The sequence below is a fragment of the Pinus tabuliformis genome, chromosome J (assembly GCF_031772625.1).
Source record: "Pinus tabuliformis cultivar Carrire ecotype Pingquan chromosome J, CPIR1, whole genome shotgun sequence".
In the NCBI taxonomy this organism is placed as follows: domain Eukaryota; kingdom Viridiplantae; phylum Streptophyta; class Pinopsida; order Pinales; family Pinaceae; genus Pinus; species Pinus tabuliformis.
This window is the reverse complement of record NC_142295.1, coordinates 874,113,223-874,136,494: the sequence shown is the minus strand read 5'-3', so window position 1 is coordinate 874,136,494 and position 23,272 is coordinate 874,113,223. Positions and strand designations below refer to the sequence as shown.

At 36.7% G+C, this 23,272-nt stretch overlaps 2 protein-coding genes across 2 annotated transcripts; both read right to left on the bottom strand.

Moving 5' to 3' along the window:
* Positions 1-2,292: 2,292 nt before the first annotated feature.
* LOC149229464 (putative carboxylesterase 17) lies at positions 2,293-3,528 on the bottom strand. The gene has a single exon (XM_089375834.1). The coding sequence runs from the start codon at positions 3,458-3,460 to the stop codon at positions 2,501-2,503; it is 960 nt and encodes a 319-aa protein (XP_089231960.1). The 5' UTR covers positions 3,461-3,528; the 3' UTR covers positions 2,293-2,500.
* Positions 3,529-22,288: 18,760 nt separating this feature from the next.
* Positions 22,289-22,882, bottom strand: LOC149229463 (uncharacterized). Its single transcript, XM_089381043.1, has one exon. The coding sequence runs from the start codon at positions 22,880-22,882 to the stop codon at positions 22,289-22,291; it is 594 nt and encodes a 197-aa protein (XP_089237169.1).
* Between the last annotated feature and the right edge of the window lie 390 nt (positions 22,883-23,272).

Below are 23,272 nucleotides of genomic sequence, written 5' to 3'. Positions count from 1 at the left end.
GTAAAATAAAAATAATATATTTTTTTTAAAGGATCCTATTTTTTTTTTGGAAAAAAGGGATGGGGTGGTCATTGTAGATCTAACAACATGCCCATAAGAAATTTTCAGAGAAAGAAATATATTTTTTTTTAAGGCACATATGTCAATGACTCCCGAATCCCTATGCTTTTTTTTATTTTTCTCATAAATATTGTAGGTTCTCTTGAAATTGTAGAAGGTTAAACATGGGACTTATAACCTTATCTATTAGTTGACAACTTTTCTACATCGACGTCTTTCTTATCTTTTCTTAGTGCTATCTTACTCAAGAGTGGTCAATTTATATTCTATTACCGTCTATGAATCCTTCCCTATGCAACAAATGATTCCTCCCATTTTTATTTATCAATGATAAAACACTTCTTGGAATTTTGTGAGTTACAAATTTGGAAGGACAGACAGAGCAACTAAATTTAGGTGATGTGGCAAAACTTGTTTGCCCAATAATTATAGTCAAAGCACATTGACACCTTTTTGGAAAACAAAGTTAATATTGTACTAGATGTCCAAAATATTATGTCCAAAATATTATCAAACTTGTGGATGGAATTTTGTTGCGTTATTTTGCATTATCATTTTGAGTAAAGTGATTTATGATCTACTATGAAAAGCTGAAGATGACAGGAAAAAAAAAACTGCTAAATCATCATCATTCACTGCACTCCCCACCAGATTTATGACCATCACTTTATAGACTCCCCACCAGATTTATGACCATCACTTTATAGAAAATGTGATAGGAAAAAATCAATGTAAAGCTCATGGTCAATTGCATCATCCAAAATTCATTCTTCCATCTCTTCTCCATTGCCCTATGCCCATTTTCTTTCATGTAGGTTGAACAATTTCATTGATACACTTGGGTTCACCACTAGGCTAACATTCTACTAGTGTTCACCTCACACATAAATATAAATACAATTATCTCAAAACATATCCACTTTACTAATCTAACATACAATACACACTAACTAACTATATATATATTTAATATATCAATTATTAACTATATATATATTTAATATATCAATTATTAACTATATATATTTAATATATCAATTATTATCTTGATTATGGAAACCATAATACAAATTAATTTAACAATCTTATTGCTTTTTACACTTTTTTGAAACAATTACTAATTAATACTTCTATCATAATCTTAATGTCATATCAACTTTTCATTTGCTCTCGCCAACTATCACTATAAATTAAGTTACTATATCAATGTAAATTAAATTATTTCTTTAAATAATGTATGTATCAATGTTAAGAATAAAAAAATTAAAAACTATATTTTATATTGTTTTTCAAGAAAGATATGCTTAAAGACAAATCGTTTCGTGCCAAAGAAAACATCTAAACTTAGGCATGCTGCGTTTACTATGGAAAGAAAAATGAGTAATATAATGTCTGTACTAATGTCAAGAATTAAAAAGAAAAAGAAACTATTTTTTATATCGTTTTTCAAGAAAGATATGTTGAAGACCAATCGTTTGTTGTGAAAGAAAACGTTCAAACTGAGGCATATTGCTTTTACTTTGTTGTGAAAGAAAACATCCAAACTGAGGCATATTGTTTTTACTATGGAAAGAAAAATGAGTAATGGAGTACTAAAGCTTCGTACATTAGCTGATTAAGATGATTAAATTTAAGTATAAAATATTATTAATTATCATTGCTATTAAAACTTTCATATATATATATATATATATTTATATATACATATTTGGAGTTTAATATTCATTCAAATTAAATTTACTTAATTTTAATTTTTTAATCTAAATTATAGTATAATTTATATTTTTCATAATATATTTTAGAAATATTATCTAAATACTTGCTTCCAAATAAATTAAAAGTTAATTTTATTTGTCTTTTACCACTCTTAATATTTTATAAATCTATAGTTTAATATTAAATTTAAATACTATTTAAAGACTTGATTCCAAATAAGTTAAAAGTTAATTTTATTTGTTTTTTACCACTCTTAATATTTTATAAATTCATAATTTAATATTAAATTTGAAATTATTATATCTAATAAAAAATTAAAATCAAAGAAATAAAAAGCATTATACAAATTTATTACTTTATCCTTTGCAACTTTATTGTCATTATTTTTGGAAAAATTGTAATAAAGGTAATATATAAACAGATTTCACACAACTAATTGTTTTTTTTCATCCCTGCTGCTCTCTCTCAGATAATACGACAAAAAATACGAGAAATCATGAAACAGAAACTGCTCTTCTCATTATTTAAAATGGTTAAAATAAAATAATAAATAAATAAATAAACTCAACAATTTAGTAAAACTAAACTGAGTCTAACACCTAACAAACAACAGCACACCTAACAAACAACAACAGACTATAATAACAACTAGCAAACAATGAATTTAATATCTGAACAGATTGTCGCAGAATCTCTATCAGTGAATACATAATACTCTGATTCATCACACATCGAAGCGATGGATGAACTGCGACATGCGGTCCCGCAAAAGACGAGTCGCTTCAGACCGCGGATGGAAGATGTGATATGCATGAATCTCTCCCTCAGCATCCATCAACTCCGCCTCCTTCCCACACCTCTGGAGCAGCTCGTAGTACAGTAATCCGCGCGGTTTAAGCCTATCCGATCCTGCCACGGCCACCAACACGGGAGGCAGAGGAACGTCGCGGAGGTCGGGAGACAGAGGCCCTCCGGGATTACTGGCCGGATGGTCACGATTCGAGCCCAGCGGAAGGGACATCCTCCACAACAGGTCGTCTAATTCTATCTCGCTAACTTCCGCTTCAGAGGCTGCCTTCTCAGATTCGATTCTCTCCTCACTGCCGAAAAAGGGATGGATGGCAATGAGCCCTCTGATGTGAAGCGGCCCCAGATCTCGACCAGCGGTCATTGTGCCGACGATGTGAACGATATTGCCGCCTGCGCTTTCCCCACCCATGAAACACCGCGAGTAATCTGCGTAAGACTCGAGCCACGGCTCCGCCTTACCACCGCCGAGGGCGGCCCATTCGACCGCATGGCAGCAGTCGTCGTAACCAGTGGGGAGGCGATGCTCGGGCGTCAGACGGTATTCAACGGAGATTACCAGCACTCGGGCCGTCGTGGCCACGTCACTCAGGAATGAATGAAAGATTTTCCAGCCAGTGGAGCCGCAGCTGAATCCACCCCCGTGGAAGTAGAAAAGAAGCGGCAGTTTCTGGCCGTGGGGCACGTCATCCGGCAGAAAGAGGCGAACCCAGACGCCCGTGGCGGGGTCAATGACGATGTCCTTCGACCTGGCGCCCTCCACCGGTACTAGCTCCGACGCAGCCATAACTGGCTGCTCATAACGCGAAATGGAGCCATCGGCGTATATTTTTAGGAAGCCGGGAGCGTCCTTCACCACCGTCTGTGACATCTCCATCTGAAAACACCAAAACTCAAAGCTATACCTACTTGCTGCTTCTATTTCTTCTTCTGCAACAGTGAACTCCAGCGTCCTCGGGTCGAGTCAAGCGAGAGGCGTGTGCATATATGTAGGCGGTGAGCAGTTGAAACTTGACAACAGTCGTTGGCGTTAGGTTTCAAGGAAAGACGGCTAATTTGTTTTTATTCGGAACTTGAACTTTAAATGGAACGAGTCTAGAAAGTAGAGTCGAATTTCTTTGGCATGCTTTTCATGGAACCAGTCTTGAACTTTAAATGGAACGAGTCAAATTTCTTTGGCATGTTTTTCATATCATGACTTCCTTGTTGATAATTTGTTTTTATTCTCAACTTGAACTTTTAGATCTCAATTTCGGTCTCCTTTCGCTCACCATATCAAATAATCATTTAAAAAATAAATTTAAAAATTCTAAGATGTTTCATGGAAGTGTTGTTGTTTATGTTAATGTAAAAGTTGAGCATCATAGATTTGGGTACACATCTTTTAAACTGAACAAGTATATATGGAGAATAGTATTGGAGTTATCTTTCCATGAAATCGTATGATGAAACATGGTTAGTGTTCCTAAATTTTAAGGAATAAAATAATGTTATTATGTGAAGAGTATATGTGAAAAAAACTCGTTGAAGTTGAGAGAGGATTTGTTGGCGTTGATGTTAGTTTGTTGTGGATTTTTGATGATGGTTAAAGTTTTAATGATTTTATTTTGTTGGAGTTTGGAGAGTTAGATATTGTATTAATTTTGTGAAAATATTGTTGAGATGTATCTCATTTTTTAAATATTTTATCATCCAAAATTGTGTAATTGCAAATTTGGTTTTCTTGTTGCATTGTCTGCATGATTAAGTAATTTCAAAGATTTATTATTTATGTTGATTTAATATGACATAGGGTTGATACTATTAAGTGATTTAAGATAATAAAACAAAATATATTTTATTACATAAATTATTGTAATAAAGTTATTTTCAAATTTGGTATACACTTGGACATGTGATCTCAAATGACGAAAACTTGTTACAATTTGTTTGGGATTATTAAGCACATATATCACTAGGAATATCCCTAACTAACATGTCTTTAAAATCTCAATCCAAACACCTTCAACAATACAACATATCACAATGCTTACTTCATAGATGCAAATTCAACCTAGCAATCTAACACATCCACATGAAATTAAAAAAACACTTCAATTCATAGAGCATGTACCATGAAATACAAACACACACACACTCACTCAAAATTGTTTCAAATATGTATTTTTAACTTTTATTAAATGAACTTTTAACCAGGGGTTACAGAGCCAGAACCAGTTCCTTCTTTTGCATGACTCAAGCTCCTAAAAATTAGGATATTACCTATAAATTAGTATAAGTTCCTATAATTTAGGAATCAATCCCTTAAAAATTAGGATGAGTAGGCATACAATTAACTGATGTGTTAAAATTGAAAGTCGAGTTCTTGATTTTCTAATGTGAATTGTTAAGGAAAAACACAAGTGATTGAGTTTTGAGTGGTTGACTTGAAATAGGAAAAGTTGCATGAGAAGTTAACTCATCCTAACTCAATCAATCAAAAAATCATTCCTTAATTAGAAAACTCACTAATTTTAGCCATTCCAAATGCCCTTAAAAGGAGGAATGAAGGCACAAGTTTAATCATTGTTTTTGTGAGCATGAGTTGGTAAGACCAAGCAATAAGAAGCATGATTTTGTGCATGGATCTTGTGAGAGGAAGAGTGTGAAAGAGAACTTTGTGAACATTTTGGTAGATGGAAGCAAAGAACAATGGTCTTGCAAAGGTTTTAAGGTTAGATCAAGAAGGAAAGACAAGTGTGGTGGCAATCGCGAGAGGGACAACGTGTCATGAAACTGCGTTATTATGTATCTTCCGAATAAAGGGAATCAGAGTTTTGTTGCGAGGGTTTAATGAACCTTTAATGTATTAGGCCTGACCCTATGTACTAGCTTCAGTTCCACAAATGCAATCCATTTCCACCTGTCGAAGTAAAACTACACGTCGGCCTCCATTTTTCGTGCGATGTGGGTTTGGTTCAACTCTATATGTATGATGTGCCTTCGTTTGTTTCTTGGGGTGATTTGTCTGTTGTTCCACGGAGGCTTCAGCTTGGCTTACTCTCTATGAGTTCCCTCTTACTCTCTGTTCTCTGGTTTAAGATTTGTTTGGTTCTTCTTGTAGTGGTTTTTGTTATTGGTCCCGGACTTGACTTGGCTTATGTATCCACAAGTGTTTCTCTTCCTCCTACTATGGGCGGCTTCAACAAATGCTATTTCAGGTGAGCTTTTATTCTAGTTTCATTTCTGCAACTTATTTTAGTGATTCTAACCCTCTGGCACCTTTGTGAGAAGGTGAAACTCGTCAATGGTGCTCTCACTGGGAGAGTCCCTCTAGCTAAAGACTTGGTTCTCACCCTCTGTCTTGGAAAAGACTCCTTCGAGGTAAACCCTTGTTCTTCCCTTTCTTAAAGTACTCTCTGTCACCTTGTTTCATTTGCCATTTTGGTTTTGTTGACTTCCATCTCATTTTTGTGGTGGTGTGCAGGTCGGTTCTGGAGATTGCTGCTCCACAGCCTCACCCTTGGGAGTCTTTGCGGCTTGGGAAAAATAGGGTAGGATCCCTCCGTGTTTGCCTAGTTAACTTTGCTTGCGTTTTCTCTAATTGGCACAAGCCTTTGGATCTTGTTTCCTCTGCTATTTTTGTATGGCTTCGTGGGTTTCAAACCCTTGCTGTCAGTTTGTTTTGAGTCTGCATAAATGTTGGTTTCTAGCTTCTGTGGGTTTTGAAACCCTTTGGGTTTTGTTTTGAAAAATGTATATTGGACTATTTAAACGTTAAGATGAAATGAAATGCACAGGCGTGCTTGTCTACTATATGACATTTGTACCTGGGTCTTTATTTTGTTGAAAAAGAAGCGATATCTTGCTGGGTTGTGCCTTTGTCTAGTTCTTGGTCTTAAATGCCTTCAATCACGGGAATTGAGTATCGTTCGCTTTTTTTTAATGAAAATGCTCCACTGTTTTACTTACAACAATTTTTGAAACACGTAGACACATGAGAAAAATGAAAAATGCCTTTCTTTTCTTTATGACAGAGATATTGGACTCATTTGCTTTACACAGATACTAAAAGAGAAACAAACTGTAAATTCGTTTTTTGTATTCTTCTCCTCTCTCGATGGCAGCCCCTCCATCATTGTTGGGCTAATTTATTAACACAAATTAACACAAGTATTTAATTATCAATCCGGGTTTGTAAAACTTGGAGGCAAGTCCACAGTATATGGATATCAAATGTAGCCAAGCTTAGAAGATAAAATTCGAAGAGTTAAGGAAGTACATATTACAAATATAAACCTGTTTTAACAATTTCTAATTCACTTATGTAATATGTGAGGGATGAGGCTCCCAACTTAGGAGAACCAGGTTGTCCTTCCCTGCAATACTACTTTCATGAAGAGAAATCTAAAAGAATTAATTAACAATGGTTTATGATGCAGTAGATGTAAAAGAAGAGGCTCCTAACTAAGGAGGTCCAGATTTTCCTTCTTCACAATTCTACTCTATCATAATCACCATTGCTTCAAACCAGAAATGCATAAATAACTTCAAATAAGAAAAGGAGAATGAAATTTAGTTTTAGTTCAAGATCAAATAGAAGGGGAATTTAACTTAAATTCCTGTGTGTCCCTTCATATGTAGATTAGAATTAAACCAATATCCATTCAACAATAATCACACATTAATTCAAATAAGCAAATCTGAAACAAAATAAGTAAACAAATCTAAAGCAACTAGTTCATGAAAATTAAGCTAGTTTAACAATGAAGTGTACTTAGCTTGGAGTGGGGGCCCTCCACCCTTGCCTTGCACACTTGAGGCTACTATCAAATTCTGAAATTTCAAGCACTCATCCACACTAATGAACAGCAAAATGAAAGTAGAACAAGTTCTTCTAATTAATATCCCATATTCAAATGTCTCAGCATAAAGTTATATAAAAATTACATATCATAAGCCTTCAAAGTCTTGGCTTAAATAGAAGTTTATGAAAAAAATTGATCTAAAGTCTCTCTAACAATCATATCTATTCATATCCATCTATCTAAGTCCAATTCATTCCATCCATCCCAAGAAATATGGACAATCCCATGAAATCATAAAACTACCCTATTTCCTAGGGATTTTCTGGGTGACTACTCATGTTTGACTAGCCTTGACTGGGCCTAATAAAGCTTGTTTTGACCGAACCAAGTGGAATTAGTTTAGTCCTAGTTCCCAAGATTTCCATTCATGCATCTAACTCGAGCCCAAGTGTCCTGCAAATATGTCATTCACATAGCTATTATGGGAATTTTTGATTCTGTCCAAAATTGCACTTGAAACTCAATTTTCATAAAAACTTCTAGAAATTGCAAAATCAAAATCAAATACCTGAATATGCATAAAATACATCAAAATGAGATGGATGTGATGGAAAATGGATGGAAAATATAAGGATTAATTAAGTTTCCTTAAGTAAAAATAGACCAAAACTGAGGGCCAACATCTCCCCCTTGCTTACTCTCAAGCATGTCCTCATGCTTGCCTCTGTCTCCTTGACCTTTTGCTTCTATATGCTAACTGGCCTACTGATGTACCTGTGGCTCTGACCCTTGAAGATGAAGCTTTCTCTTGAGCTATCTGTAAAAGGATATTTATGCCTTCATATACTTTTTCTCCTTCCTTGTAGATGACATTCTTTACTTTTTCTTCTTTTGTTCCCTTTCTTTTTCTAAAAAGAAATTTCATCATTTCTCTTTGAAGTGTTGCTCTTTGTAATATTCTTCACCTATCAGTGGAAAAATTATGGCTTGGGCTATGTATTCTGGAGTGATGGGAACAAAAATGTCTCTAATGTGTGATGAGGTTTCAGCGCCAACAATCAAATACAAAACTTTACACTATTCTTCTTCTGATGATAAAACACCAAAAATAACACCAATAAATCATTTTGGATGAGCAGCTTCCGAGAAGACAACAAATAAAACTTGAATTTTGTAATACATTCTGACACAAGATTTATGTCCCTAAAAAATTAGCAATATCAACAACTTTACTTAAAGGAGCCAATATCCATTTGCCCTCACATCTTCACTAAAAGAAGTCAACCTTGCAATGTCACACAGTCACAGAGAAAACACCAATCGAACAAATCAAAGCTTCTTTCACTTGTGTAGGGGGTTTTCCTCTTGTATAATTCCTCTACAAAATAACTTGTGCCAATCCTTTTTATGACTAGGCATTCACTTTCAATTTAGCCACTGTTTTACCCACGCGATCTACAAAATAGGGGTCAAAAGAACCATAAAAATATCCCAAATAGAAATGAATTTGAGAAAACTGTCCATGTAGAGCCTAATTAGGATCGTTCTGAAGAAAACCCATGTTTTCGTTTTTCAAATTTCATTTTATTTTTCTCAGAAAAAGCAACGAAAAATAGTGGCTTTCAAAAAACAAAATGTATTTCTGGGACTGAATAAAATTTCATGATCATTAAATTTGAAATCAATTTCTCTCTTCAAATGCTTCTCCAGTATCCTGCTTACCTCTTTCTGATGCTCTTTAAAAACAATTGAATTTCAAGCTTGTTTAATTTCTGTCTCACTACAACAATAAGTCACTGCTTTTTTTAAATCATTACCTTTTGTAGAAAAGAAACAAACAGTTTTCTTATTCTCTGATTCAAAAACCAATTTCTGTTCTGTTCATGCAATCAAACATTCTCCTTTATACACATTTGTAAAAAAAAACTGAGCTCTGTTTTGAAATAGAAATATATGAAGAAAACAAAAATCATGTTACAATTTTTGTTTTTCTTAATATAATCTCAAAATTTTGTTTTTTACTGAGTTTAAATTGAGGCTCTATGTATATTTCAATATGCAATACTTCTCTGCCCAATAACCAATATACAATTCTACTTAATAACCAATCTTCAGCATATCTAATCGACATATGACTCTTCATTTCTCTATGACCAATATAAAACACTGCATCAACATATGACAGTTCACTACCCAATGACCAATATAAAACACTGCATCAACATATAACAGTTCATTGCCTAATGATATAAACCATTGCACTGTTTATACAATCAACATATGACAGTCAATGTAATTTTGGCTCTACGTACTCAAATATAAACCCAAATCTTCAAACATAAGCCCAATACTCTAGTTTTATTGACCCATTCTCTCATGCATTGAACTGAAACTTGGTTTTTTATCATACCGTTTGTTCATAAAAACACATGTATAGGTGTAGTTTTTAGGCTTGGCGACTATACGTTTTTACAACTACATATTTTCAAAACTTCACTCAAAACTTCTCATTCATTATTTCAACATGCAGTCAACCATAATAAACACTCTATTACTTCAACAACACCATAAACTAAGATCTGTTAGTCATGATTTATTTTAATTTTCTCCATCTTACAGTTAACAACGCATTCATTAACCTGAAACTAGTTCACCGTGCATTATTTGTGCAATCCAACACACTTTGTAGTTAATCTGAAGCTATGTCATCATGCAAGCAATCAATCCCACTATGCAAACACTTCGTTTCATTTAATAGACTCAGCGATTTCATGGAGAAGTTAAATCGATTTACCTGACATGTTGAAGCAGTGTCGATATTTCTTTATGTGTGCCCTAATTATCTATGTTTAACACCTCCGTTTGTTGACAGGTGGCATAAAAAATCCTTAAATAAATCACAGACTATCCATAATCTCGAAAAATAATCCCAAATTTTCCTCTAAACTATCCATTGCATTAAGGAAATAGATCATGTTTCTTTCTTACCTTGGATCTTCACGGGATTTTTTCAACTGCTTCCACCTTCTTTGTTTCCCAACTCACCCTACTTATCTCTCCAATTTCTTGGCGTTATATCTCTTTCACCTTCCTCGGTTTGTTTCCTCTGTCAAACTGGTTTTCACTTCCTTTGACTGTATGCTAATAGCTCTTAACTTCTACCATTCTTGTTGAGCCTCCAATGGCTATGATGGCATCAAGTTTTGAGGTCTATGGCTATGGCAGAGCTCGTTAACGATAAACACACAAGATTTTCTCCATTGGTTTGAATGCATATTTGACCGTTTCATATTTTAATTACTGTCCTTTTCACTGGTATGCCGTGTATAGTCTCCATTGGACATTGCCCTTGTGGCCGTCCCTTTGACCAGATACCGTGCATAACCATCAAACTGTTGAATGGAACTGTTTATACCGTGTTGTCGCCACCATCTAGTTTATTGTTTGCATTCATATTTGAAGTCGTCCTTTAATCTTGTCATGGTTGTCCTCCTGCATACCAACTCACTATGCCGTGACTGTCATATGTTCATCACCTTATTACCACGTCGATTGTATGATTCATGATTTTTGTTAGGGTCCCACCCTAACCCCCTTATTTATGTAGTAGGATCAAGTCATAGTTATAGTTAAGTAAGGATTCAATAAAGCCCATATTAATAATTGTAAGTGGTTAACCCGCAATTAATGACGGGACCACAGTTAGTTGCAAATGGGCCATGGTATTAGATAGATGGTATTAATAAGAACCATGGTATTGATCCATGGTATTGCATGTATGAGTCATATATAAAGGATAGAGACTCCCTGCGAGGAGCATCGTGTCTTATTTTGTAATCGAGCTCTGCTCTATTGGAGGTTGCCCCCTTGAAGAGGCAAGTGAACATTGCTTTCTGAATAATAAAATACTTGCTCTTGTTTCTCACTATTCTATGTTCTGGGTATATTTCTTCGCATATTTGGTATTCTAGTAATTTTCTTGCAGGTTAAGAGCATAACAAGTGGTATCAGAGCACTTTCCAGGGCAGGTGGGATCTCCATTTCTTAGCAATTTTTTTTTTGGCTAGACACGTGTTCTAGCATCTTTAAACCACGGGATCTGTTGTTGAGCGCATAAACCTGCCTATTTGGGGAGGCATGTACGCAGGAAATACAAGAGGTGGTCACGCTTGTTGGAATCCCTTGTAACCCCTATGGGTACCCCTTCGAGTAGTAGCGCATTAGACAGAACCGCGCACAGACTGTATTCCAAGTACCCTTTGGGTATATCGGAAGCCCCCTAGCTCCTTTGAAACCTCACCATAGATAAACTGTTGGCCGTCTTGCTGCTACAATACACCAAGAACAGCACTCGGAGAGATTACTTGCCCGTACGATAGGGTAGTTGGGTTGTACGACTAAGGGTACGGTTGATCCTACTTAGTTAGAGCCCTGAAACATTGTGCCGAGTACTACTGTCAGATCCTTATGTATAATGCGATCTATAGCACCTGACACTCCTTGAGACCATAGTTCCCTTTTCTATCTTGGGATCACGCATAATCTCTGCCAGATCAGATCTCGCAAGGGGGTTTGCAGTAGCAGCAGACATCAGTCCCGCAGTTCCGAGTTAGCAGACCAGCCTTTCCGATCTATTAGATCCATCAGATCCATAGCAGCAATCTATCCGCCGATCAGAGCTATCCGATCAGCCATTCAGATCTCTCAGATCCACCAGATCTGAGTAGTTGTGTGGGGTTCCTATACCGGGGCGTGATTTTCACAGGACTTTTGGCAGCATTGACATTTTGAGGATTCAACGACTGTAGTATTCCTAAGCAAGGAGTAAAACTTTGTTAGGATTTTTCAGAAAAAAAAATAAAAAATAAAAAAAAATTGAGACCCCCGGGGCGCTTATTGGTGATCTAGCCCATAAGAATCAGGATGACGAGCTGAGCAAGGTGGTACCATTCAATCATTAGTGAAAAAAATTCGGGCGGTCCCAAATTTCAAGTACATCGGATCAGTGCATGGTAGAAACTAGAGCTCAAGCTATGGCCAATGATAAGATCGACAAACTTGAACAATCCTTGCAAGCCATCCAAGCTCAGCTTGACAAACTATTTGAAACACTCTCTAAGGGCAAGGAGGAAGCCCGCGAGGAGGCGTATATTGGAAATGGACACAGTGAGGGTGAGTCTAGCCACTCTCTTCACCTCTGGGGCACCCGCCAACAATTCCGTCCGCGACCTCCCAAGCTGGATATGTGCAAATTTGATGGTTCTCACCCAGTCGCATGGGTAGCACAAATGGAGAAGTATTTCAATCTGAATAACATCTTAGATAATGAAACTTAGCTTATGGTGGGGAGCATGTACTTGGACAATGAAAGATGGCAATGGTGGGAATGGCATCAACGTTGCAATGGAAGTTTTATGACTTGGGCCACCTTCAAAAAAGCTCTTACAGAGTGCTTTGACCAGGAATCTTCTTTTTTGGGTCGTCTCACTAAGCTCCGACAGACTGGCACAGTGGATGAATATGTTACAGCCTTTGAATCCTTAGCTTTCCGCACTAGGGATCTCCCAGATGCGTTCTACACAGAATGTTTTATCAGCAGTCTTAAAGAGGCCATACAAGCCCACGTACGACTACACCACCCTCCCACATGGTCAGAGGCTTGCAAGGTAGCTCGTAACGTGGAACATGCATTAGCAGCCCAGTCCATTCACCGAAATTTAACCGCCAAGTGTTGCCCCCCACAGGCTCATAGCACGACTCAAACACTTAAGGTTCAAAAGGTGTCACCTACAGAAATGGCCGAAAGAAGAAAGCAGGGATTATGTTACTACTGTGATGAAAAATACTTCCCAGGACATAAATGCAAGGAGCCCAAATTTATTCAAATTGATGCCACTGATTACAGCTCATTGGAGGAAGCCCCCCACCTAAGGAACCGGAGGAGGTAGAAGAGGACAACCAAAAGGACAATGTCCCGCATGAACCAGTTATTTCGCTGCATGCTTTGGTAGGGATTTCTTCACCTCAAACTCTCAAAATCAGAGGTTTTATTAAACATTGCCCAGTAGTAGTCTTGATTGGTAGTGGAAGTACACATAATTTCATTCATCGAAAAGTCGCGAAAGCAGTGCATTGTTTTGTACGAGCCGTTTCTAACTTCCAAGTGCAAATTGCGGATGGGGGAACAATGAAATGTGAAGGCCACTGTGAAAATGTCAAACTTCAAATGGGGAATTATCAGTTGAAAACCCACATGTTTTCCATACACATGGGAGGGTGCGACATTGTCCTCGGTGCTAAATGGCTTCGCACTCTTGGGCCAATCACAATGGATTTCCAGGAGTTATATATGAGCTTTAAGCAGAACAACTCCACACATACCCTCCGTGGACTCCAGGCGGGAGCTCCCTCTATCATCAGCTCACATAGGATGGAAAAATTGCTAAAAAAGGGCCATCATGGAATTATAGCTCAATTTAATGCCATCCAAGCCATCAAACCCAATTCTCTGCAGATTCATCCTAAGATGCAATAGATTTTAAATAACCAGCTGCCAGTCTTTGACAAGCCTCATGAGCTTCCACCCTTGTGAGGGGAACATGATCATAGCATCACCTTGGTTCCAGGGGCCCAACCACCAAATGTGTGCCCATATAGATATTCGTTCACCCAAAAGAATGAAATAGAAAAAATAATCAAGGAACTTTTGGAAGCAGGTGTCATTCGTCCCAGCATTAGTCCTTATTCATCACCGGTGGTCATGGTGCTCAAGAAAGATGGGGAATGGTGGATGTGTCCAGACTTCAGGGCCCTCAATAAGTTGATAGTCAAAGATAAATTTCCCATCCCGGTTGTTGATGATTTGCTGGATGAACTCAATGGGGCTCAATTCTTCACTAAGTTGGATCTTCGCTCAGGCTACCACCAAATTTGCATGAACGAAGTTGACATTCCAAAGACTGCTTTTAGAACTCATGAAGGCCATTATGAGTTCCTGGTCATGCCATTTGGTCTTTGTAATGCCCCATCTACTTTTTAGAGCCTTATCAACCACCTTCTCAAACCATATCTCAGGAAATTTGTCCTTGTCTTCTTCGATGACATCCTCATCTATAGTTGCACTTGGGCCGCACATCTTCAGCATGTAGATTTGCTCTTGCAACTGCTCCGCAAGCATAAATTATTTGTTAAGATGTCCAAATGTTCTTTTTTCATGGAAGAAGTTGAGTATTTGGGCCACATTGTGGGGCGTGAAGGTGTCAAGGTGGAGCCCAAAAAGATCCAGGCAATGCAGGATTGGCCTCAACCTAAGACCTTGAAGAGCCTGAGAGGATTTTTGGGTCTCACGGGCTATTATCGCAAATTTGTCCGCAGTTATGGTCGTATTGCGAAGCCCCTCACTCAACTCCTAAAAAAAAATTCATTCTTCTAGAATGATGATGCACAACAGGCATTTACAGCTCTCAAAAATGCCATGTGTTCCACTCTAGTCTTAGCACTACCTGATTTCACCAAATCTTTTGTCATTGAATGTGATGCTTTGGGTACGGGTATTGGGGCAGTCTTAATGCAGGAAGGTCGACCCTTGGCCTTCACAAGCCAACAACTAAGTGGGAAGAATCTGGGACAATCTACCTATGAGAAGGAAATGATGGCCATCTTACATGTAGTAGATACCTGGCGACCTTACTTACTGGGGCGACGTTTCCAAATCCGAACAGACCATCACAGTCTTAAATATTTTTTGGAGCAATGCCTATCCTCCCCACAACAAAATAAATGGCTCGCCAAAATGCTGGGATATGATTATGAGATCATTTACAAGAAAGGGCGCGAAAATAGCATAGCAAATGCATTATCTCGCCAATTTGAGGAGGAAAGTACCCTGCTCGCAATTTCCCTTCCCATTCTAGAATGGATTGAAGAGGCTCGCAGGGAATGGTTTTCACATCCCTAGCTCTCCCAACTCATTACTCAATTGCAGGCGGATCCAAATTCCACCAAGGGCTACTCGTGGCAGGATGAGATTCTTCGCTACAAGGACAGAGTCGTAATATCACCAACATCCACACTCAAAAGCCGCATTTTGGCAAAATTGCACTCATCCCCCATTGCAGGACATTCAGGCTTTCAGAAGACATATGCTCGCACTAGAAGATCATTTTTTTGGATAGGCATGAAAAAGGACATCCTTACTTTTGTAGAGGAATGCAATGTCCATCAACGCCACAAAGGGGAGACAGTCAAAGCACTAGGCACATTACAACCATTGGCCACCCCGGCATCTATATGGACGGAGGTTTCTATGGATTTCATTACAAGTCTTCCAAAGTCAGGAAACAAGTCAGTCATCATGGTGGTTATGGACAGACTTTCTAAGTATGCTCATTTCTGCGCCCTACCCCACCCATTTACACCGACTTTGGTCGCTCAATCTTTCATGGATCAGATCTTCAAATTGCATGGCATGCCCACTTCTATTGTGTCTGATTGTGACCCGATCTTCACCAGTAATTTTCGGCAGGAACTCTTTAGGCTACAAGGCACCCAACTAAAACTCAGTACTTCCTATCATCCACAAACGGATGGTCAAACTGAAGCCGTCAACAAATGTCTGGAAACCTACCTTAGGTGTTTCACTTTAGAAAAGCAACATCTATGGGTACAGTGGTCGCCTCTAGCTGAATGGTGGTATAACACCAACTATCATGCCACCACCAAAGTGACTCCCTATGAAGCAGTTTATGGTCAACTCCCTCCTCCCCCTACTTCTTATATCAAGGGGTGCTCAAAGGTACAAGCAATGGATCAACTCCTACAAAACTGCACAACCATGCTCACCCATCTTAGAGAGAATCTTCATCAAGCTCAAAACCGCATGAAGCAACAGGTAGATCAACATCGCTCAGAGGGCCAATTTCAAGAAGGGAATCATGTATTTTTGAGGCTGCAACCATATAAGAAAACTTCACTCAAAGACAAGGGTTGTCATAAACTATCTCCAAAATTCTACGGACCATATCAAGTACTTCAGCACATTGGAGAAGTGGCCTACAAGCTAGCTTTGCCACCCACTGCAAAAATGCATCCAATTTTCCATGTCTCATGCCTCAAGAAAGCGATTGGGAATAATTGCAGAATTCAAACCAGTCTACCTGAATTGGATGAAGAAGGGTCAATCTGGCTCCAACCTGAACAGGTCCTAGACACACGAGAACGACACCTACATGGCCACATGATCAAGGAAGTCCTCGTCAAGTGGAAAGACACCTCTCCGGAAGATGCAACCTGGGAACCAGCCACTATTCTTCAGCAGTTTCCGCAGCTTCAACCTTGAGGACAAGGCTAGTCTTAAGGGGGAGGGCATGTTAGGGTCCCACCCTAGCCCCCTTATTTATGTAGTAGGATCGAGTCATAGTTATAGTTAAGTAAGGAGTCAATAAAGCCCATATTAATAATTGTAAGTGGTTAACCCGCAATTAATGATGGGACCACAGTTAGTTGCAAATGGGCCATGGTATTAGATATATGGTATTAATAAGAACCATGGTATTGATCCATGGTATTGCATGTATGAGTCATATATAAAGGATAGAGACTCCATGCGAGGAGCATCGTGTCTTATTTTGTAATCGAGCTCTGCTCTATTGGAGGTTGCCCCGTCGAAGAGGCAAGTGAACATTGCTTTCTGAATAATAAAATACTTGCTCTTGTTTCTCACTATTCTATGTTCTGGGTATATTTCTTCGCATATTTGGTATTCTGGTAATCGTCTTGCAGGTTAAGAGCATAACAATTTTGTTTTGCACCTTCGCCACTACCTACAGCTTTTTGCATTCATCATTCATCACTTCTCATTGTATTTCTACCATATGAACCATATACCCATAATTCATTTCGATTTGATTTGCTTAATGGCTTTTCTATAATGCTCATGTTTGCTATTTATTGCAATGATAATAACCTTACCCCATCGTATTATCATATGCTTGCCATCATTTCATATTTTCCATTATAACTTACACCATGCATATATTACTAATAGCATTTCTTTATGTGCTATGATAAGGTTATTACTTAAATCATTTTGATTTTGTATTTTCTTGCAACATATTTCATGATGTGTATATATTTATGTTTTACAATATAGCTTATAATTTTAAAATGACCACCTAGGTCATGTTTAAAATTATCTCCATGGTACTAATGTTTGATTTGTTTGTGTAGGTTCCATCTCATTGCATTCTTTTTAATCCCTTTTTCTTTGAGGAAAAATACTTAGGGTTATAGAATGTTAGGGTCATGGAGTGGAATATAAGATGTGCATTGGATTAGGTATAGGGTAAATGTAAATGTAAATGTAGGATATAGGATAATGGGTATAGAATAATGGATATAGAATGAAGGTAATGTAATGAAGATGCATTCAGGTACTAATCTCAATTTTAACAAACTCTAAAAATTTCTAAAAAAAATCGAATTTACAAGAGCAAAATTGTGTACTCACAATACTTGTACTTCCCTGACAATATTGGATGATGTCTGCTATTCTTTGACAATATTGGATGAGGTCTTCTAATCAAATGTCTTAGATAGATTGAAACATAGAGTTTATTTCTGCTTCCTGTTCTAGCATTCTTCATTGATTCTGGTTCTTGGATTGCTGATGTCGTTCAAGTCCGTCTGTAATTGATTCATAATAACTCAGGTCCCTTCTGTCATGTACATTTTTATGCAATATATACATGTTTTTTTCTAGCATTTCAGGTCCCAACTGCCATTGATTTCAAAAATATTTCGGGTCCCAACTGCCAACAATACAAGTTTCGTCGTCAATTCAGCTGCACAACTAAATTTCTTTTTGCGACCTTCCCCCTTACTGATGGGAAGACTTATCCTCAAGTCTTGTTTATTCTGGACGATGATTCCTGCAAACTCAAACTGAAGAAATGGTAAAACAAAATAGAGAACTCATATTGGCCAAACAAGGTGGTTTTCCTATATGAATTCAAGTTTGTATTGTGTCACTTTCGTGGATTTTCACAACCAAACTCCTTTATTATTTTTGATATTTTTCTATTTTTTCTTTTATTCTCTGGATGGAAGTGGGGTGTAATGGTGTAGGTAAGTATGAAAATCTTATGAAAGTAGGTTATATTGAAGCTATGATTTAGTAGTAAATGGATAGATAATAAGTCTGGACTTCAATGTGCATGATCACGGAGCTTAACATACAATATGGATGATGGATGAAATCATGAAAAATTTGGCTTATGAAAGGCTTCTTTGGAGATTGATGTGACTTGACATGGTACAGAACTTGACTACTTCTTCTGATGATTATCTTCATATCTTTTTTCCTCGATCTCGATCATGTTGTAGGGTTTGTTGGTGTTGTTGGTCAATAACTAAAGACAAGCTTCAAGAGTTTGAGTTTCATTGAATGAACTCAACACCAAGTGAATTTTTACTTTGCTTCGACTTGAAAATTTGTATTCATATTTTTAAATATGAATTTAAAATTGACTTTGAAAAGTACTTCATCCATGGAGTTCACTCCTTCATTCTTCCTATGACCTGCAAAAACATAGCATTTGCCTGCAATATAATATTAGATGATGGAGGAAGAGAGGTGTACAATCTCTCTTCTTCCAATAAATATGTAAATCATTACAATCATTGCTTAGAAAACAATTCCAAAGATGATATACAAACAAAATTCATTTATTTACCCCTTGAGGAATGGTGGCCAGCTTAGAACTCCTAGTGGTATTTTGTTTAAAAAATATTCGTTTGATATCCAATTAGAGTGATTCCAAAGCCAGGTTGAAGTGAGTTCATATGGCTACCTCCAGTATAAATAGGTTTTCAAAATGGTTTAAAATGATATGGTAAAAATTTTAAGGAGTGCCATGTTTGATAGAGCCGCTTGTTAATTTTTAACTATACCAACAGTCACTATTTGAAGTGTAACTTCTTCGATAAAGATCGGATCAATATGATTCAACTTGGAGATTAAAGATTCAATTTTTTCTTTCCAATAGTAACAGGTTTTAAAAATTCTTAGGCTTGATATCACAAAATTGGTGATGAACAGACCTAGGAGGCAGAGTTTTACTATGTTGTTTTGAAGGCATCCAGTCACTAAATGTGGCATAAATTTTTCATTTCACCTCCAAATGGGATGATTAAAATTGTGACTTAAACTAGACTTGAATACATATATCCCATATAAACAGGTTTTGAAAAGAAGATGATTTGGTATGTCAAATATGCCAATGAACAGTCAAGACCTAGAATTGTCACCATGCAGATTTTTCGACAAGCAGTTAGTATTTTAAGAATAACATTTTCATATGATACCTGATTGAAGTGATTCAAATTGATTTGGAAACTAGATTCCAAGGGATATCTTCCCTATGAATTTCAGGTAAAAATGTTTCCATTAGACACCTCAAATATAGGTTGTACTAACTCTGTCCTCAACATTTCACTTGAGACCTAGTTTTGATTTTGATCACATTTTTATTTGTGATATAAATTGAAAATTTCAAAATGGATTCAAAAACTAGATTTCAAGAGATATGTAAAAAAAACCATGATTTAAAAATGATCCTATATGGTTACCCAAAATAGGATTGTTCTTACTGCATTTTTCCATGTAGTCCTTTCAAATGAATATTGAACAATGATTTGAAGAAATATTCATGATAGTTTGAAACAAATTTATTATGGGAGTCTTATTGTGAATTCATTCAACTTGTTTATTTATTCTATTCTATCCTATTCTATTTTAGAAAAATAGTTCATTCTCTCAAGTATAAGAGAATTTCCAATACATCCATTTTCGTAACAAGATTATGAGTAAACTCACATCCAAATTTGAAAAATATACTTTAATGAATTTTTGGACATGAAAATTTATTTGATCATAAAGATTTGATGAGAAAGAATGTTGAAGAATGGAGTAGTGTTGTAACCTATTCTTTAACATTTTTTTTTTAGATCTTGTCTTGCAAATGGATTTTGTAGTGATTTTTTTTTTGTTGGGGGGTTTTGTTTTGGGAATCTACTTTTAGGATCTCTATTCCTAGGCATAAAGGAACATAACTAAGAGAAATGTACACTAACTAAATTTTTAGTGTTTTTGTTTATATTCTATTTGACTATGCTGATAATTACCTCTCTGGAAACGACGCCAAAATGTTGGGCTAATTTATTAACACGAGTATTTAATTATCAATCTGGGTTTGTAAAACTTGGAGGCAAGTCGACAGTATATGGATATTAGATGTATCCGAGCTTAGAAGATAAAATTCGAAGATTTAAGGAAGTACATATTACAAATATAAACCTATTTTAAAAATTTCTAATTCATTTATGTAATATGTGAGGGATGAGGCTCCTAACTTAGGAGAATGAGGTTGTCCTTCCCTGCAATACTACTTTCATTAAGAGAAATCTAAACAAACTAATTAACAATGGTTTATGATGTAGTAGATGTAAAAGAAGAGGCTCCTAACTAAGGAGGTCCAGATTTTCCTTCTTCACAATTCTACTCTATTATAATCACCATTGCTTCAAACCAGAAATGCAGAAATAACTTCAAATAAGAAAAGGAGAATGAAATTCAGTTTTAGTTCAAGATCAAATAGAAGGGGAATTTAACTTAAATTCCTGTGTGTCCCTTCATATGTAGATTAGAATTAAACCAATATCCATTCAACAATCATCACACATTAATTCAAATAAGCAAATATGAAACAAAACAAGTAAACAAATCTAAAGCAACTAGCTCATGAAAATTAAGCTATTTTAACAATGAAGTGTACTTAGCTTGGAGTGAGGACCCTCCACCCTTGCCTTGCACACTTGAGGCTACTATCAAATGCTGAAACTTCAAGCACTCATACACACTAAGGAACAACAAAATGAAAGTAGAACAAGTTCCTCTAATTAATCTCCCATATTCAAATGTCTCAGCATAAAGTTATATAAAAATTACATATCATAAGCCTTCAAAGTCTTGGTTTAAATAGAAGTCTATGAAACAAACTGATCTAAAGTATTTATAACAATCATATATATTCATATCCATCTATCTAAGTTGAATTCATTCCATCCATCCCAAGAAATATGGACAATCCCATGAAATCATAAAACTGCCCTATTTCCTAGGGATTTTCTAGGTGACTAGTCATGTTTGACTAGCTTGACCGAGCCTAATAAATCTTGTTTTGACTGAACCAAGTGGAATTAGTTCAGTCCTAGTTCCCAAGTTTTCCATTAATGCATCCAGCTCAAGCCCAAGTGTCCTGCAAATATGTCATTCACATAGCTATTATGGGAATTTCTGATTCTGTCCAAAATTGCACTTGAAACTCAATTTTCATAAAAACTTCTAGAAATTGCAAAATTAAAATTAAATACCTGAATATGCATAAAATACATCAAAATGAGATGGATGTGATGGAAAATGGATGGAAAATATAAGGATTAAGTAAGTTTCCTTAAGCAAAAATAGACGAAAACTGAGGGCCAACAATCATCTTTGATTTTTTTCTTTTCAATACATTGTTAGCAGTTCCTTTACAGTTTGAGAAAATGTTCCTCAGTTATTTTTCAGTTGCTAAACAGTGTCTTCAAACAAGTTCCTAACTAATCCTATTTTGTCTAATTTAAAAAACTAACAATCGCTGATTCAGCCTTAATTAAAAATGACACAAAATGAAACTAAATGAAACAGAAATTTGAAATGTTTTCTTCCCTATCTGTCAATATAAAATTAAAATAAAAATAAAAAACATCTCCCTACTATCACCTCTTCACTCGGATGCTCCTGCATCAGGCTCCCGGGGTAAATTAAACTCATGGCTCCTATCCATGAGCTCTTCAATAGAGTACCCGGCACTTTGAATCTAACCAGCATCTAACCAAGAACTATTTTCAATAGGATGACCATTCCACTTGACTAGGTACTGCAAATATTCCTTCCTTTGAGTCTGTTTGGCCACTTGAGTATCTAGGATCTGTTTGATCTCTAGAGGCTTTGCTGGGGGCATTTGCTTAATCCACAAATCATTCTCTTTCTGGGTGTCCCGTGTTTGTCTTTCCGAACTTTCTTCTTCATCTGCTATAGTGTAGGGGTATAGTTCTGCCACATTGAAAATGGGTGAAATTCCAATACCTGGGGGTAACTGCAATTCGTAAGCATTCGCAGAAAACTTCTGAAGAATCTTGCAAGGCCCAATTTTTTTCCATTTCAACTTGTTGTATTCGCCTTTAGGAAACCTTTCCTTGTGTAGGTGTGCTAATACCAGGTCTCCTATGTTGAATTGTACCTCCCGTCTTTTCAAATCTTCCTTTTGCTTGTATCTTTGACTGTTGTCCTGTAATTTCAATTTCACCTGTTCATGAAGATCGCTAATTGCCTTTGCGAAATCTTCCCCATCAGCACTCCTGGACTCCAACTGTCCCAAATCTTGTAACTCATGTACTCCACGTGGGTACATTCAATATAGGATCTGGAAAGGACTACTGCCCATGCTTTGATTGGGTGAATCTTTATAAGCAAATCCCGCTTGTGCAAGCACACGATCCCACTGTCAAGAATTTTCTCCAACCAAACTCCTCAACAAGTTTCCCAGACTTCGGTTCACCACTTCGGTTTGACCATTGGTCTGCGGGTGATAAGCTAAGCTAAAGTTTATTTTGGTGTCTAATTTTTTCCATAGGGTTCGCCAAAAATGTCCTGTAAACTTAACGTCTCAATCCGAAACAATAGATTTCGGGAAGCCATGTAATCTGACTATCTAGGTAAAGAAAAAATGTGCTAGATGTGTGGCGTCACTAGTTTTCCTGCATGGAATGAAATGTGCCATTTTGGTGAAATGATCCACCAC

Excerpts from the sequence above, each read along its gene's own strand:
- LOC149229463 (XM_089381043.1), bottom strand. The coding sequence starts at position 22,882 with ATGTACCCACGTGGAGTACATGAGTTACAAGATTTGGGACAGTTGGAG.
- LOC149229464 (XM_089375834.1), bottom strand. The coding sequence starts at position 3,460 with ATGGAGATGTCACAGACGGTGGTGAAGGACGCTCCCGGCTTCCTAAAA.